Here is a 16234-nt window from a genome sequence, read left to right as displayed (position 1 = left end):
ATCGATTCACGTCAAATCAAACAGTGCCGTATTTCGTTACCTTTATTGCACGTGACGTCGCATCCTGTTGCAGACTAAACACGGCTCACGTAAACGATCAGTCAAGCAACACTCAGGACAAAGTCAGCCAAACTCCCTCGGAGTAATTTTGTAATTTTCAACACCAACAAAGCAAGTATACTTGGTAGAAAACGTTTGCACATAAAGTAAGGCTCCACTCTTCCTTGATGCTAACTTACATTGGATTTGCCATAGACAGGCAACTATTAACATTAGCAATTTTACATGGCGATTTCAACACCTCCACATTTGGTGATGAAAACTAAAACTAAGATGAATGTCACAATCAAACCACATGTTGTTAATATTCAGTGTTTTATTGTTCGTAGTTAATATTGTAAATCCCACTTTCTTTATTTTCATGTAAATTTTGGGTAGAGATGTCTGATAAAGGCTTTTTTGCCGATATCCCGATATTGTCCAACGCCTAATTACCGATACCGATATCAACCGATACCAATACATACAGTCGTGGAAGTAACACATTATTATGCCTAATTTTGTTGTGATGCCCCGCTGCATGCATTAAACAATGTAACAAGGTTTTCCAACATAAATCAACTCAAATTATGGAAAAAAAAAATGCCAACATGGCACTGCCGTATTTATTATTGAAGTCACAAAGTGCATTATTGTAATGTCCCGGAAGAGTTAGTGCTGCAAGGGATTCTGGGTATTTGTTCTATTGTGTTACGGTGCGGATGTTCTCCCGAAATGTGTTTGTCATTCTCGTTTGGTGCGGGTTCACAGTGTGGCGCATATTTGTAACAGTGTTAAAGTAGTTTATACGGCCACTCTCAGTGTGACCTGTATGGCTGTTGACCAATTATGCATTGCATTCACTTGTGTGTGTGAAAAGCCGTGGATATCATGTGACTGGGCCGGCACGCAAAGGCAGTGTCTTTAAGGCTTATTGGCGCTCTGTACTTCTCCCTGCGTCTGTGTACACAGCGGCGTTTTAAAAAGTCACAAATTTTACTTTTTGAAACCGATACCGATAATTTTGAAACCGATCATTTCCGATATTACATTTTAAAGCATTTATCGGCCGATAATATCGCCAGTCCAATATTATCGGACATCTCGAATTTTGGGTGTCCCATTCAGTAAAAAAAAAAAGTAAAATTAGAGTTTTTTTGAGGTGGTCTATCATAACTTTTTTAGAACTCTATTGAACATTGTGACTTTTGGTCATACTTGCCAACCCTCCCAGATTTTCCGGGAGACTCCCGAAATTCAGCGCCTCTCCCGAAAACCTCCCGGGACAAATTTTCTCCCGAAATTCAGGCGGAGCTGGAGGCCACGCCCCCTCCAGCTCCATGCGGACCTGAGTCCGCTTTCCCACAATATAAAGAGCGTCGACAGTAAAGCAGTCCGTCTGCCGTAGACAGCAATGTTGTGACACTCTTAAACAGGACAATACTGCCATCTAGTGCATTTGATGAAAGCACTTTTGTGCGTGCCACACAGCAATGCATCATCAGAGAGGGTGTTCAGCATGGTTAGTGACAGAGAATAGAACAAAGATGGACAATTCAACCCTTAACTCAACAATGAGTAGATGAGTGTTATGTGTGTATATATGTGTAAATAAATGAACACTGAAATTCAAGTATTTCTTTTATTTATTTATATATATATATATATATATATATATATATATATATATATATATATATATATATATATATATATATATATATATATATATATATATATATATATATATATATATCCATCCATCCATCCATCCATTTACGACCGCTTATTCCCTTCGGGGTCGCGGGGATATATATATATATATATATATATATATATATATATATATATATACACATATACATATACATATATATATATATATATATATATATATATATATATATATATATATATATATACATGAAATACTTGACTTGGTGAATTCTAGCTGTAAATATACTCCTTAGAGATGCACGGTTTGCGGGCACAACCGCGGAGTCCGCGGATTATCCGCGGATTATCCGCGGATCGGGCGGATGAAATTTAAAAAAATTTGATTTTATCCGCGGGTCGGGTCGGGTCGGGTGGTTAAAAAAAAATTTGATTTTAAATAGATTCAGGCGGGTGGCAGTTAAACCAATTGGGAAATATATATACATAGTTAAATGTTGTTACCCACATACGAAAAACGAGCAGGCACCTGCAGCATATGCCACAACAGAAGAAAAAAAAAGAAAAGAGATGGACACTTTTACGGAGCGGAGAAGGCCCCCGACGCCTCGCCGGGGTCCGGGACCGAGGCCCCTTCCCCCGAGAGGGCCCCACCGGGAGCCGTAGCTGAGGCGATCCGCGAGAAGGGCCCGACGCACGTCCAGGGTCACCACCGCGCCCACCGCACCGACACCCCGCCTCGTCCGCCTTCGCCGCGGCCGGCGTCACGCGCAGCAGGTAAGCAGCTTACCTGGCCGCCACCCCCGTGGCCGGGGGCTCGTAACAGGGGTCACTCCGCGCGCTCCGCCCGCGCAGCTTACCTGCCCGCCACCCCTGTTGCCGGGGGCGCGTAACAGGGGTCACTCCGCGCGCAGTGCGCTCACGAAAGGGGTTGGGCTCACCCTGGTTGATATAGACAGCAGGACGGTGGCCATGGACGTCGGAACCCGCTAAGGAGTGTGTAACAACCCACCTGCCGAATCAACTAGCCCTGAAAATGGATGGCGCTGGGGCGTCGGGCCCATACCCGGCCGTCGCCGGCAGCGAGACGCGCTTGGAGGTGCGCTCAGCGCGGCTCCCATATGATTGCGCACTGGTGTGCGTCTGGGTCGTGACAGCGAATGTCTGTGCTGCATTGGATCAGTCTCCTTTCTTTAACAGGCAAAAGCTTTATGAAATAATTGCCTATCCGCGCATCTCTAATATATATATATATACATACATAGCTAGAATTCACTGAAAGTCAATTATTTCTTATATATATATATATATATATCCATCCATCCATTTACGACCGCTTATTCCCTTCAGGGTCGCGGGGATATATATATATATATATATATATATATATATATATATATATATATATATATATATATGAAATACTTGACTTGGTGAATTCTAGCTGTAAATATACTCCTCCCCTCTTAACCATGCCCCCAACCACGCCCCCGCCCCAACCACGCCCCCCGCACCCACCCCCCACCTCCCGAAATTGGAGGTCTCAAGGTTGGCAAGTATGCTTTTGGTATTAGTGTTCCTGGAAAAAAAGGGAGCCAAACACACATACAGATTTTTACAGCTAAATGTGTACATATCCTTTATACACACATACACCCTGGCCCCTCCAGACACTTTTTTTCTCTCAATGTGGCACCCCGAGTCCAAATATTTGCCCAGCTCTGATGTAAAGCAATAATGCAGTGAGCCAGCAGGGAAAGACAGTCAGAGTGAATGAATGAGTGGCACACTAACAGCAATGCACACACACACACACAGGTTTGTTGACATGTACAAATGTTCAACACAATAAAAGCAGCACATGCATACTACACAAATCGTGCGGCTTGTTTTTGACGCCCACTGGAATATACATGAGATGCTCACACAGCGTGCAAATATGATGCCACATTAAACAGGAGGGTCATTATCGTCCATCTTTGAGGTTTTCAGTGTCTCTTCATGTGTGTGTGTGTGTGTGTGTGTGTGTGTGTGTGTGTGTGTGTGTGTCTAATGTGCATCACAAGCTCTCCACACACAGCCAGATGAGCAATGTGCGTGTCGCCATTAAAGCGCCTCCAATTAGACGTGACAAGGCTATTATAGGCCGTTTTTAATGTGTGTTCTTGCGACTGCGAGGTCAGAAGTTTGGCTTGCGTAACGCCGCCGTCATGCTTGCCCGCCCCGCCGAGGACAACTTTCATTTCAATGGTTATTAATAAACTGACAGCAGAGGTGAAGGCTTTCGCCGTCAGGCAAGAGGAAATGGAAGCAAGGCAAGGGAAATGTTCATCCAAAAAAAAAAAAAAGGATCCTTTTCGACAATATTATTCCTGGAAGACCTTTACAAATTATATATATGTATACACATACATACATGTAAACATACACATATATACATACACACTAGAGATGCACGGATAGGCAATTATTTCATCCGCAACCGCATCAGAAAGTCGTCAACCATCCGCCATCCACCCGTTTCTAACATTTAATCAGAACCGCACCCGCCCGTTGTTATATATCTAATATAGACGATGCAAGGCATTAGTGAGGTTATAAAGCTTTTGCCTGTTAAAGAAAGGAGACTGATCCAATGCAGCACAGACATTCGCGTGCCACGCTGTCACGGCCCAGACGCACACCAGTGCGCAATCATATGGGAGCCGCGCTGAGCGCACCTCCAAGCGCATCTCGCTGCCGGCGACGGCCGGGTATGGGCCCGACGCTCCAGCGCCATCCATTTTCAGGGCTAGTTGATTCGGCAGGTGGGTTATTACACACTCCTTAGCGGGTTCCGACTTCCATGGCCACCGTCCTGCTGTCTATATCAACCAGAGTGAGCCCCACCCCTTTCGTGAGCGCACTGCGCGCGGAGTGAGCCCTGTTACGCGCCCCCGGCAACAGGGGTGGCGGGCAGGTAAGCTGCGCGGGCAGAGCGCGCGGAGTGACCCCTGTTACGAGCCCCCGGCCACGGGGGTGGCGGGCAGGTAAGCTGCTTACCTGCTGCGCGTGACGCCGGCCGCGGCGAAGGCGGACGAGGCGGGGTGTCGGTGCGGTGGGCGCGGTGGTGACCCTGGACGTGCGTCGGGCCCTTCTCGCGGATCGCCTCAGCTACGGCTCCCGGTGGGGCCCTCTCGGGGGAAGGGGCCTCGGTCCCGGACCCCGGCGAGGCGTCCCTTCTCCGCTCCGTAAAAGTGTCCATCTCTTTTTTTTTTTTTCTTCTGTTGTGGCATATGCTGCAGGTGCCTGCTCGTTTTTCGTATGTGGGTAACAACATTTAACTATGTATATATATTTACGAATTGGTTTAACTGCCACCCGCCTGAATCTATTTAAAATCTAATTTATTTTTTTTTCAACCGCCCGACCCGACCCGCGGATAAAATCTAATTTTTTTTAATTTCATCCGCCCGATCCGCGGATAATCCGCGGACTCCGCGGTTGTGCCCGCAAATCGCGCATCTCTAATACACACATATACATATATATATATATATATATATAAATACATACATACACATATATACAAACCCCGTTTCCATATGAGTTGGGAAATTGTGTTAGATGTAAATATAAACAGAATACAATGATTTGCAAATCCTTTTCAAGCCATATTCAGTTGAATATGCTACAAAGACAACATATTTGATGTTCAAACTGATAAACTTTTTTTTTTTGCAAATAATCATTAACTTTAGAATTTGAAGCCAGCAACACGTGACAAAGAAGTCGGGAAAGGTGGCAATAAATACTGATAAAGTTGAGGAATGCTCATCAAACACTTACTTGGAACATCCCACAGGTGTAAGGCTGCAGCTAACGATTATTTTTCTATCGATTAATCTATAGATTATTTTTTTCGGTTAATCGATTAATCTATAGATTATTTTTTTCGGTTAATCGGTTAATCTATAGATTATTTTTTTCGATTAATCTATAAATTATTTTTCCTTTTGCCAATTATTTTTTTATTTAAAATGAAGATGAAAAAATAAATGTAGGCCAGTTTTTTCAAAAGGCATGGCTTTTATTTACAAAAAAAAAAAAAAGTATGGCCACTCAGTCAACATTGACAACAAAGTTAAAGTTAAAGTTAAAGTCCCAATGATTGTCACACACACACTAGGTGTGGTGAAATTTGTCCTCTGCATTCGACCCATCCCCTTGTTCACCCCCTGGGAGGTGAGGGGAGCAGTGGGCAGCAGCGGTGGCCGCGCCCGGGAATCATTTTTGGTGATTTAACCCCCAATTCCAACCCTTGATGCTGAGTGCCAAGCAGGGAGGTAATGGCTCCCATTTTTATAGTCTTTGGTATGACTCGGCCGGGGTTTGAACTCACAACCTACCGATCTCAGGGCGGACACTCTAACCACTAGGCCACTGAGTAGGTATTTACAACATGACAAAATATTCTGTAACAATGTAAACATTTAACAAAATTAAAAGTAGCTTATTTGCTTTTTAATGTGCAAATATAAAAGTAAACATCCAGTGCAAATCTGAATATTCTGCAATAGTAAAGGAAATTTCAAAAGTAAAAGTATTGCTTATTTTTGCTTTAAAATGTGCAAAAATAAAGATAAACATCCAATACAAAAAAGTGCGTATTTCCTTGAATTGGCGCATGCTTCGAATTACTGCCGGGTCAAACTCGTTTCGCAAAATAATTAGCGCATGCTTAGCATTACCGCCGGCTCAGGATTAACGCCGAGTCAAACTCGTTTCGCAAAATATTAATTTTTATTAGCGCATGTCTAGAATTTCCGCCGGGTCAAACTCGTCACGTCACGAGTCATCATTTTCAAAATGGAGGAGGCTGATTTCAATCATTTGAAATCGCATAAAGGGAAGAAGATGAAGCTATTCAGTAGGATTTAAGGTCCAAGCTAGGGATGTCCCGATCCAGGTTTTTGCACTTCCGATCCGATACCGATACTGACCGATACCGATACTGACCGATACTGGCCTATCCGAGCATGTATTAAAGTTTAAAGTTATTTAGCCTACTTAGTTGTCAGAATCATGTTGAAAAGGGTTTTAGTACTCTTGATAACAACTAGCCAGCTGAATTAGGGGAGTTTGAATAATACACAATGGTTGGTAACAAGAAACTGACCTGTTTATTCAAGGATAAACACAAAATAGACAAAATTATACATGACAAACAGAAATGGCATCATTGAAACTAGGGCTGGGCGATATGGCCTTTTTTTAATATTGCCATATTTTAAGGCCATATTGCGATACACAATATATATATCTCAATATTTTGCCTTAGCCTTGAATGAACACTTGATGCATATAATCACAGCAGTATGATGATTCTATGTGTTTTGATTGATTGATTGAGACTTTTATTAGTAGGTTGCACAGTGAAGTACATATTCCGTACAATTGACCACTAAATGGTAACACCCCAATAAGTTTTTCAACTTGTTTAAGACGGAGTCCACTTAAATTGATTCATGATACAGATATATACTATCAGATATATGCTATCATCATAATACAGTCATCACACAAGATAATCACATTGAATTATTTACATTATTTATAATCCAAGGTGTGGAGGGGGGCGCCGGATGTAAGTGTCAAAAAGACAGCCAAAAGAGTTTGATATGAGAATAAATCTAAAGTTAAAATATAGGGTAGAAATGCATCCATTTGCAGGAAATGTAGTCTTGATTTTCAACATTTTCTTTCAAGGCTTGCATGTCTACATTAAAACATTCTTCTTCATACTGCATTAATATATGCTACTTTTAAACTTTCATGCAGAGAAGGAAATCACAACTAAAAAAATCACTAATTTTTTCATACAGTGTTGATCTGGAAATTTTTGCCATTTTGATGGTGTGGACGTGTGGCACCAAATGGAGATAAGCGTCTCGACAGACGTCACAATATTTGAACAATGATGACGAAAACTGTTTTCTCTGTCGTGTCCGTGTGTCGAAAATTGTTATGCGCTTATTTTTTTATTTGATTTTGTGCGTGGCATAGATTTGCCGTGCGCAGAGGACGCTTGAGCAGGCGCGCACTTTAGCAGCTGCGCTAGCATCACAGCTAACGTTAGCCATGCCGCTACCTCGCTCTCTGCTCGGGGAGGACGTATACGTATGTGACGTATGACGTGACAGTATGTGACGTGTGACGTGACAGTATGTGACGTATGACGTGACAGTATGTGACGTGTGTAAGAAGGTGCGCTTGCTGTCTGTGAGAGGGAGACACAGGAAAGAGTGAGAAGAGCCTGTCGTGTAATGCCAGCAGCTAAAAGCAACTGCGTGAGAATTGTGGATGTGTTGAAGGTGTGCTGGAAAATGCGGAACGGGAATTACGGAGCAGCAGAAAAGTGGAATGTATTATTTAAATCGGTGCGTTGGAAAACACGGACAGGAGTTTTTTTTTAAACTGGATCTGGATCGGCATTTGCACATGCCTTGCCGATACGCAATTTTTGGCAAATATCGGCAGCCGATCCGATCCAAATATCGGATCGGGACATCCCTAGTCCAAGCTATTGAATATGCTAAAAAGAACAGTAAGCAGCTATGTTTTATTAATATACCGTAGCTGCGTGTGTCAAATATGAGTCATTAAATGACTCCCGCCTCCTGCTGGTAGAGGGCGCTAGTGATCCTTCTTGCGACTACCGGTACTGCAGGAGAAGACAACAAGCAACAAGAGTTTGCTTGCACTTTTAACATGGAGGATTACATATCTAAAATAAAAAAGTTTTCTAAACTGGACTTTCAATGGAAACAGGAGATAATACTTAAAGGGATATCTCCATCGAGACAGAGAGACTTTTAAAACTGAAGAAAGATAAGGAAGACTTCTATAAACAAGTTATCGATGCTTTTCATCAGAAGGAGCTGCGCATGGACTTCATTTATAAGTAAAGGTAAGACCATAATAACGTTTTTTTTGTATTAAATGTGCTTTTCATGATGGTATCCTTACATCACTCAAATTTATAAGCGCAGGCCTAAATTTACCCCACGCCTTTTGGTAAGCGCAGGAGTGAGAAGAGGTTTTAAATTAACTAGCGCCCCGGAGGCTATTCAAGGAAATAAGGTATGCGACGCGTCGACGCACAAAAACGGCATCGACGTATTTACGTAATCGATGACGTCAACGCGTCGTTTCAGCCTTACACAGGTGTGCAGGCTAATTGGGAACAGGTGGGTGCCATGATTGGGTATACTCAGTGGCCTAGTGGTTAGAGTGTCCGCCCTGAGATCGGTAGGTTGTGGGTTCAAACCCCGGCCGAGTCATACCAAAGACTATAAAAATGGGACCCATTACCTCCCTGCTTGGCACTCAGTATCAAGGGTTGGAATTGGGGGTTAAATCACCAAAAATGATTCCCGGGCGCGGCCACCGCTGCTGCCCACTGCTCCCCTCACCTCCCAGGGGGTGATCAAGGGTGATGGGTCAAATGCAGAGAATAATTTCGCCACACCTAGTGTGTGTGTGACAATCATTGGTACTTTAACTTTAACTTTAAAAGTAGATTCCATGAAATGCTCAGTCATTCACAAACAAGGACGGGGCGAGGGTCGCCACTTTGTCAACAAATGCGTGAGCAAATTGTTGAACAGTTTAAGAAAAACCTTTCTCAAGCAGCTATTGCAAGTAATTTAGGGATTTCACCATCTACGCTCCGTAATATCATCAAAGGGTTCAGAGAATCTGGAGAAATCACTGCACGTAAGCAGCTAAGCCCGTGACCTTCGATCCCTCAGGCTGCACTGCACCAACAAGTGACATCAGTGTGTAAAGGATATCACCACATGGGCTCAGGAACACTTCAGAAACCCACTGTCAGTAACTACAGTCGGTCGCTACATCTGTAAGTGCAAGTTAAAACTCTCCTATGCAAGGCGAAAACCGTTTATCAACAACACCCAGAAACGCTGTCGGCTTCGCTGGGCCTGAGCTCATCTAAGATGGACTGATGCAAAGTGGAAAAGTGTTCTCTGGTCTGACGAGTCCACATTTCAGATTGTTTTTGGAAACTGTGGACGTCGTGTCCTCCGGACCAAAGAGGAAAGGAACCATCCGGATTGTTATATGCGCAAAGTTGAAAAGCCAGCATGTGTGATGGTATGGGGGTGTATTAGTGCCCAAGACATGGGTAACTTACACATCTGTGAAGGCACCATTAATGCTGAAAGGTACATACAGGTTTTGGAGCAACATATGTTGCCATCCAAGCAACGTTACCATGGACGCCGCTGCTTATTTCAGCAAGACAATGCCAAGCCACGTGTTACATCAACATGGTGGCTTCATAGTAAAAGAGTGCGGGTACTAGACTGGCCTGCCTGTAGTCCAGACCTGTCTCCCATTGAAAATGTGTGGCGCATTATGAAGCCTAAAATAGCACAACGGAGACCCCCGGACTGTTGAACAACTTAAGCTGTACATTAAGCAAGAATGGGAAAGAATTCCACCTGAGAAGGTGAAAAATGTGCCTCGTCAGATCCCAAACGTTTACCGAGTGTTGTTAAAAGGAAAGGCCATGTAACACAGTGGTGAACATGCCCTTTCCCAACTACTTTGGCACGTGTTGCAGCCATGAAATTCTAAGTTAATTATTATTTGCAAAAGATAAATAAAGTTTGAGTTTGAACATCAAATATCTTGTCTTTGTAGTGCATTCAATTGAATATGGGTTGAAAAGGATTTGCAAATCTTTGTATTCCGTTTATATTTACATCAATTTCCCAACTCATATGGAAACGGGGTTTGTACTTGAATCTGATGAATCCAGTCCAATGAAACAAAATAGATGTTGTTCGAAGGAAACCAATTGAGAGGTTGTGTGAGTTCATGGCCAGAAGGCGTGACGTACAAACAAATGTACGATCCAATAGCCTTGTGAGACTGAACAATAGGACCCAATGACTATGTAAATGTGATTTAAAAAAAAAAAAATATATATATATATATATATACAGTGTTTCCCACGCATTCATTTATTTGTGGCGGCCCACCATGAAAAAATTACGTCCGCCACAAATGGATTTTTCGGCTTTTGACTCGCTCGACGGCTCATAAAAGCAATGGGACTCTGTCTGTGAATGTAGCTTGTAGTTACAACTCCGGTGCAGTAGGTGGCGGTAGCCTACTATGCATTGTAACTCCGCCAATAGCACTTAATTCACCTGGTGGGCCAGAAGAAGAAGAAGAAGAAGAAGGAGAAGAAGAAGAAGAAGAGGGACGGACGGGATCAAAATACAAGGGTAATATAAGTTATAGGTAGATAGGTTATAGCTGCATCGCTCGCGGCTCGTCATATATTTAACGTTAATCCGCGATTTCACCGAGCGTTTCACTGACGGTGAGCAGCCTGACGCTGCTTCATTAACACCGCCGCTGTTTGACTCTGGGGCCGGGGCAGACGCACGTAGTAACAGTCACGTGTTACAATACCGACGAGCTAACGTGTCCAAGTTATAACCCTGTTGTCAATAAACACACATGGAGACGGTGCTTCAAATACTGCATTAATACTGACGCTAAATTGTTCACTGCAGCATGTGAATGCAATGAAAAGAATAAACTCTGAGCCAACCAGCTGTTAAAATGTTGTCCAGGTTAATGTTTTGGCCATTAAAGGCCCTTCATTTCAAGATTTCAACTGTGATCGGGCTTTAAACAGGTGGCTGACCTGTTCAGATGGGTGTAACTGCTACTGGTCAAATAATGTGAAATAGCATTTAATTTTACATGTATGCAATGCCATTTAAATGTAATTATAGATAATAAAAATAATAATAATAATTAAAGCTGTAAGCAGCATTGGTCGGGCCCGCGTATTTGGCAGGAGCTAGTCCTAAGTGTCCCAATACTTTTGTCAAGTTTTAGTCCCAAGTGTCCCAATACTTTTGTCAAGTTTTAGTCCCAAGTATCCCAATACTTTTGTCCAGTTTTCGGCCTAAATGTCCCAATACTTTTGTCCAGTGGTAGTCATAAGTGTCCCAATACTTTTGTCTACTTTTAGTCCGAAGTGTCCCAATACTTTTGTCTAGTGTACCTACCTTGTCTGCATTGTGTGGGCACGCTGGTGCTTCCTGCTTTTAAGCAGCCTTCTTGAGAAAACAGCAGCGCAGCAGCATCAGCGCAGCAGCATCAGCGCAGCGGTTCTTTGAAGGCTCATAAAATCAAAACCGGAGCAGTTATAAAAATTATTTCAATAACTTTTATTTGGAAGGGTTCAATCTCTCTCCTGTGTTAGTTTGAAGCCGAAACGACAAACGCGCTCAGAGGAGATAATGTTTGAAGAGAAGTGACCGGTTTATAAAAAAAATTTGTTTTGAAGGGGAAATTGCAAACTTCCTGTTGATTTTTGCTGAGGGTTGTCAATCTATGAAAAGTAGGTCTAAGTGAGACCTACATAGAGGTTTTTGTTTCATGTCTCTCTCACTTTCCCAGTGGGAGTTACAGGCAGTTTTGTCATTTTTTTCTTCCGAGGAGCAGTTTTTTCTGCGTTTTATTAAAAAATTGCGGTAGAGCACAATTTTGAGATTTGGGGTTAGGTTTTTTCATTAAATCACAATTTTAGCCAGTCCTGATGTGTGTGTTCAGTTTGGTGAGTTTTGAAGCATGTTAAGGGGGTCAAATTACAGCTCAAAGAGGCAAAAGTGACTGTTTTTAGTACTTTTTTGTCTTGAAGGGGGAATTGCCAACTTCCTGTTGATTTTTGCCCGAGAATATACTATTATGAAATCTAGGTCTAAGTCACACCTACATAAACTCCCTGTGGGAGTCCTTATGCAATGGGCCATGCGGGCCCTAATAATAAATACTGTGTAGTGTTGTAAATAGTCAACGGGAAGGATTTTACTAAGATATAAGCCATGAGCACTACACAGCCAGAAAAAAACCTAGGCAGGACAAGTAAAAATATTGGGGCAAGTAGATTTGAGAAGTCAGGCAAGTAGAAAAAAACCTTAACGTTGAACCCTGCATGTGTTGAGCTGCTGCCGCTTAAGGTTAGACGGCACTCTACATAGAGCGCTTCTGCTTGTTAGTAATAAATTCTAATGTTGGATGTTCACTCCTTCACACAGATGAGTATAGAAAAATATTTTCAACGGCCGAAAAGGGCTCGACTTGGAGAGGAGGTAGGCCTACAGGTGCGACCTGTTCAGCAGCAGCAGGAGGAGGAGGAGGAGGTTGACTGACTGTGGCAGGACACCTCTGCTTCTGTTTCACTTCATGTTGCTGGTAAATAATATGGTTGTAGTAGTAGGCTAAAGTTAAATTATTTAGTATTCACTAATTAAAGGGGCAGAGCTTTAAGAGACATTTTAGCTTTTATATTTTATAAGATATATTTTTTGTAAGAACCACAATTAATAAATATATTTCAGTGAATCACTAATAGGGCAGGGCCGACATCCGGGCAACTGAGCTACATACGGGTTCTTCGAGCCATAGCAACCTGACTGGCGTTGAAAACAAACCGTTACAACATTACTCTTTAACCTGTCGACCTGCGCTGATTAAACCCGTCATTCTGCCTCCAAAATGCCAAAAAACTGTGTTGTTTTTGGTTGTGCAAACCACAACTGGAAACAGGGAAAACAAAGGTCGTATTTTGTTCTGCCAAAGCGTGCTAAAAGCCCACAGAGACGAGACAAATGGCTCGCAGCTTTACACCTGGAAAACGAGGACGGTTCTCACTGGAGTCCCCCAAAATCCCGGGTCGTGTGTTCGGATCATTTCGTTTCTGGTAAATATAAGGAACAAAAATCCACCTTCTTAACCACAACTTGGCTATACCGTCCATGCTAATGTTGAACCCGTTGAATTTTTACTGAATAACGTTCGACAGCTGAAGTTGTTGTTGTTGCACAACAATAACATACGGTATAAAGGCTATTTACAGTAATTCAGCAAATAATAAATCATAATACTGAACTGAATTTGAATGAGCTCTCTACAGATATAATAAATATACAGATACTGGTAGCCACCGTGTCATCCTTATTATCATTTATCAACATACCTTGGGTGATTTAACCATTTTTATGTGATTTATTCGTTATATAACAACCGAAGCTAACAACCGACCTGGTGCGCTTGTGAGGTAGACATAAAGATTTCCAAATTCCATGTCCGGCCATTGTGTAGGATTATCAGTCCACGCATCTGCTGGAAGGCGGTAAGGGCAGTCGTTTAATCCAACTACAGAACATTTTAACTCGTATCTTAACCTAGCCTCACTGGAAAGACTATTTACATAATCATACGCCATTTAGAACAGTTTAAAATGCCGTGAAACCTCGTTAAATGCCTTTTCTGTCAATGCTGTGTTCGCTGTGAGCTGGTTTGTTTTCAACGAATTCAATATGGTGACCGCGTTGCTCGGGGATTGGCAGGCGGAAGTGACGTAGGTCCGCCCTCGCCTATTGTTCAAATCTGTATATAAATATGTACATAAAATGTTGCTGCCCCCCGCCCCCCGACCACACCACCACAAATAGATGCCTGTCCTGTGGGAAACACTGATATATATATATTAGAGATGCGCGGTTTGCGGGCACAACCGCGGAGTCCGCGGATTATCCGCGGATCGGGCGGATGAAATTTTAAAAAATTAGATTTTATCCGCGGGTCGGGTCGGGCGGTTGAAATAAAAAAAAAATTGATTTTAAATAGATTCAGGCGGGTGGCAGTTAAACCAATTCGGAAATATATATACATAGTTAAATGTTGTTACCCACATACGAAAACGAGCAGGCACCTGCAGCATATGCCACAACAGAAGAAGAAAAAAAAAAGAGATGGACACTTTTACGGAGAGGAGAAGGCCCCCGACGCCTCGCCGGGGTCCGGGACCGAGGCCCCTTCCCCCGAAAGGGCCCCACCGGGAGCCGTAGCTGAGGCGATCCGCGAGAAGGGCCCGACGCACGTCCAGGGTCACCACCGCGCCCACCGCACCGACACCCCGCCTCGTCCGCCTTCGCCGCGGCCGGCGTCACGCGCAGCAGGTAAGCAGCTTACCTGCCCGCCACCCCCGTGGCCGGGGGCTCGTAACAGGGGTCACTCCGCGCGCTCCGCCCGCGCAGCTTACCTGCCCGCCACCCCTGTTGCCGGGGGCGCGTAACAGGGGTCACTCCGCGCGCAGTGCGCTCACGAAAGGGGTTGGGCTCACCCTGGTTGATATAGACAGCAGTACGGTGGCCATGGACGTTGGAACCCGCTAAGGAGTGTGTAAAAACCCACCTGCCGAATCAACTAGCCCTGAAAATGGATGGCGCTGGAGCTTCGGGCCCATACCCGGCCGTCGCCGGCAGCGAGACGCGCTTGGAGTTGCGCTCAGCGCGGCTCCCATATGATTGCGCACTTGTGTGCGTCTGGGTCGTGACAGCGTGGCACGCGAATGTGTGTGCTGCATTGGATCAGTCTCCTTTCTTTAACAGGCAAAAGCTTTATAACCTCACTAATGCCTTGCATCGTCTATATTAGATATATAACAACGGGCGGGTGCGGGCGGATGGCGGGCGGGTGCGGTTCTGATCAAATGTTACATCGGGTGGATGGCGGATGGTTGACGACTTCCTGATGCGGTTGCGGATGAAATAATTGCCTATCCGCGCATCTCTAATATATATATATATATATATATATATATATATATATATATATATATATATATATAACAGATTGTTTTTTAGAATGGTTAAAGGTAACGTTGTAATTTTACAACAAGGGGTGTTACAGGGTTAAATATCTAAAAAATAATATTTGGGAATGTCCCGCGGGACAGATTGAAAAGTTTAACGGGCCGCATGTGGCCCCCGGGCCTTCATTTGCCTAATTCTGCTTTAAATGGTTAAAAGAGCAGATGCTAACGTTAGCTCCAGCTAGCAGGTTGGCTAATAGTTTACGAGGGGAAAGCCAGCACGACTTCTCGGAGAGCGCACAAGAAGATAAACTCGCCTTTTTTTTAACCTCGTCGAGTGCGGGAAACTGTGTTTTAGGCTAATGTTGCAGTTAAGTTGTAAATGAGCTGGCATTAGTCGCTAAAGAGGTTAGGTAACATTAATGCGCGCCAGCTGCAGCAACTTACTGTCAACCTTCGCTTAGCCCCGCCCCCTTTTTCTGTTGTCCTTTCAAGCGCTTTCAGCAGCCGGGATCAGAGAACATTTCCCCCGCAGCCAGGATGGAAGAACGTCCCTCTCTCTTACCGTTCGTCAGCTCGTGTTTGACCACCGTGAAGAGGTCCCCCTCGCCCCTGGACGAGCCCTCCATCGGGGATGGCATCGTCACAACTGCGTGCGTCCTGCAGTTCGGCTAAAAAAATAAAAAAATAAAAAAATAAAAATAAAAAATCCCCCGACGAGACTCGGCTAACGTAAAGACATTGTTGCGAGCGGCACCGACATCTTAGACCCGCGAGTGGAGGGGCAATGTGGGTAGAATGTCACTCGTGGAGCCGTGGAGCTGTCAGCTTCAG

General features: G+C 43.7%; 1 protein-coding gene across 1 annotated transcript in view; it reads right to left on the bottom strand.

The window, feature by feature from the left end:
- The window catches only part of rps6ka5 (ribosomal protein S6 kinase, polypeptide 5), a 97417-nt gene extending 81183 nt beyond the window's left edge, over positions 1–16234 (bottom strand). The window contains exons 1-2 of the mRNA XM_061969177.1: positions 16162–16234; positions 15966–16071 (exon numbers count right to left, since the gene is read on the bottom strand). Of these exons, the coding sequence (XP_061825161.1) occupies positions 15966–16041 (76 nt within the window). The 5' untranslated portion in view covers positions 16042–16071; positions 16162–16234. The remainder of the gene's footprint in view (positions 1–15965; positions 16072–16161) is intronic.

The sequence above is a fragment of the Nerophis lumbriciformis genome, linkage group LG08 (genome assembly GCF_033978685.3).
Source record: "Nerophis lumbriciformis linkage group LG08, RoL_Nlum_v2.1, whole genome shotgun sequence".
NCBI classification, from domain to species: domain Eukaryota; kingdom Metazoa; phylum Chordata; class Actinopteri; order Syngnathiformes; family Syngnathidae; genus Nerophis; species Nerophis lumbriciformis.
Note: the sequence above shows the minus strand (reverse complement) of the source record. Positions and strands in the feature narration are given on the sequence as shown.